The sequence below is a fragment of the Anarrhichthys ocellatus genome, unplaced genomic scaffold (assembly GCF_004355925.1).
Source record: "Anarrhichthys ocellatus isolate YVR2014 unplaced genomic scaffold, GSC_Weel_1.0 scaffold6743, whole genome shotgun sequence".
NCBI lineage: Eukaryota > Metazoa > Chordata > Actinopteri > Perciformes > Anarhichadidae > Anarrhichthys > Anarrhichthys ocellatus.
In genome coordinates this window covers 576-2,699 of record NW_022286717.1, presented here as the reverse complement: position 1 = coordinate 2,699, position 2,124 = coordinate 576, and the positions used below count along the sequence as shown (strand labels likewise).

Sequence of the window (2,124 nt, the reverse complement as noted above, 5' to 3'; positions counted from 1 at the left end):
ACACACACACACACACACACACACACACACACACACACACACACACACACACACACACACACACACACACACACACACACACACACACGACTCTGGAGTCTTTATACTACGTCAGCTGACCTCCTCATCACGATGACGTCATTCACCTGAACATGGATATTAATGAGCTGTTTGACAGACGACCTGTGCAGCGTTGTCATTGGTGGAGGACGGTGGTCCACTACTAAACTCACCTGGATGTCTCTGGTTGATGTGCTGATCCAGGCGTCCACTGTTTTCTTAATTCGGACCTCCTCTGTCCAGTCTCTGCAGAGGACAGAGGACACACACCTACCGCTTCAGTCTTCTTCTGTGGTGTTTAATGTTGGTACATTATTCACATCAACAAAGTATTAGTTTGTTGTAGTAACATTTAGTTTGGTTTGCTAGCTACACCAAAAGCCTAATTTTACAGATTACATGTGAACACATCATGATAAAGTTTAAATTTACCTTCAGCCAGTACTCATTTTCACTGGTCAGAGCCTGAATGCATCATAATGTGTAAATAATAATGAAGTGAACCTTCGTTGGTTAGCCGTTAGTGGTGCTGCTAACGCTACTGGCTCTCCTCTGATTGGTTGTTTACAATGTAACATTATCAGAGATCAGAGACTAGAAACACATATTTTACTGAATATTGGTCGTCAGTACTTCATTGAGACTGTGATGGTTAACGTTAAACTGTGAGGGGGGTCAGTACGTTACACCACTAGCAGTCATGAAGCCAGTTAGCTGCTGTTAGCATGTTTTAGAACATTGGCTTCCTTAAAAGAGATAACGTTAACATTATCCTTTAGTTACCTGCTCGTACACACAGAGGTAGCATTAGCTAGCCCTACCTGTTAACAGACACATAGATAACATTTAATTTACATTAGCCATCCGTTAGCAGACATACGTTACTAGCTAGCTGTTAGAATATAGAAAATGTGTCTGTTAGCAGAAAAAGGTTGACCCTGGTTTTGGGTTAGCAGGCATGAAGCTAGTTAGAAACTGGTTAGCGACCTCTTAAAAATAAAAATAGTGTTAGCCTGTTCATATAAGCTGCCACAGAGGAGATAAACTTAGCATTAGCCATCAGTTAGCAGACAGTAAACTAGCATTAGCTACCTGTTAGCAGACAGTAAGCTAGCATTAGCTACCTGTTAGCAGCCAGTGCATCCAGCTGGCAGTGCAGAACATCTCCAGTTCTTGCTCTCAGCAGAGCCTCCAGATTCTCCTCCAGAACCTTCTTCTGTCTCCGCACCTGACGGAGAACCAGACCCACCTCCTCCAATGTGGACGGAACCACTGGTTTCCTCTGGACCAGCAAAGACTGGAACTGCTGGGAGAGCTGGGACTGGGTCTGACAATGTTGGGACCGGATTGATTGGAAAGGACTTTGATGGGACTGGGACTGTTGGGAATCAGTTTGTTGGGACTGGGACTGGGGTTGTTGGGACTTCGGTTGTTGGGACTGGGGTTGTTGGGACTTCGATTGTTGGGACTTCGATTGTTGGGACTTCGATTGTTGGGACTGAAAGAGGTTTTGTTGCGACTGGTAGTGGTCTGGTCCAGATGTGGTGGTCTTCAGAGAGTCTTCTGGCTGTTGGACAACAGAATATGGTTCAGACTTTGGACAGGAAGCTCCTCTACTAGACTCTACTGTGTTCTAGTGGCGTCTACTGGCATCTACTGTGTTCTAATGGCCTCTACTGTGTTCTAATGTGTTCTACTGGACTCTACTAGCGTCTACTGGACTCTACTGTGTTCTACTTCTCTGTCTACTCACCGTCAGCAGCATCTTCATCTCAGTCTTCAGACGTCCCATCTCTCTCAGTGTCTCATTGGCTCTCCTCGCCGCCCCCTCACTGTGATTGGTCCAAGACAGCAGGTGACTTCCTGCAGGTTGCTGGATAACCGAGGAGACGATGGAGGCACCTCTGAGATACTGGTCTCTGGATTAAGAGAGAATACCAACAAAGAAGAGTAAGTAATGTGTGTGTATATATATATATATATATACACATACATATATATATACACATACATACATATACATATATATATACACATACATACATATATACACATACATACATA

At 44.2% G+C, this 2,124-nt stretch overlaps 1 protein-coding gene across 1 annotated transcript; it reads right to left on the bottom strand.

Annotated features, from left to right (window-relative positions):
* Window positions 1–70: 70 nt before the first annotated feature.
* On the bottom strand, window positions 71–2,071 carry LOC116380304 (protein TALPID3-like). Its single transcript, XM_031842241.1, has 3 exons — window positions 1,814–2,071; window positions 1,185–1,627; window positions 71–306 (listed from the first exon to the last, which is right to left on the bottom strand). The coding sequence occupies exons 1-3, from the start codon at window positions 1,850–1,852 to the stop codon at window positions 102–104; spliced, it is 687 nt and encodes a 228-aa protein (XP_031698101.1). The 5' UTR covers window positions 1,853–2,071; the 3' UTR covers window positions 71–101.
* Window positions 2,072–2,124: the final 53 nt, after the last annotated feature.

Excerpts from the sequence above, each read along its gene's own strand:
- LOC116380304 (XM_031842241.1), bottom strand. The coding sequence starts at position 1,852 with ATGGGACGTCTGAAGACTGAGATGAAGATGCTGCTGACG. Across the intron at positions 1,628-1,813 it reads AGATGAAGATGCTGCTGACG|CCAGAAGACTCTCTGAAGAC; the intron begins GTGAGTAGACAG and ends GTTGTCCAACAG. Across the intron at positions 307-1,184 it reads GATGCACTGGCTGCTAACAG|AGACTGGACAGAGGAGGTCC; the intron begins GTAGCTAATGCT and ends TGTCCTCTGCAG.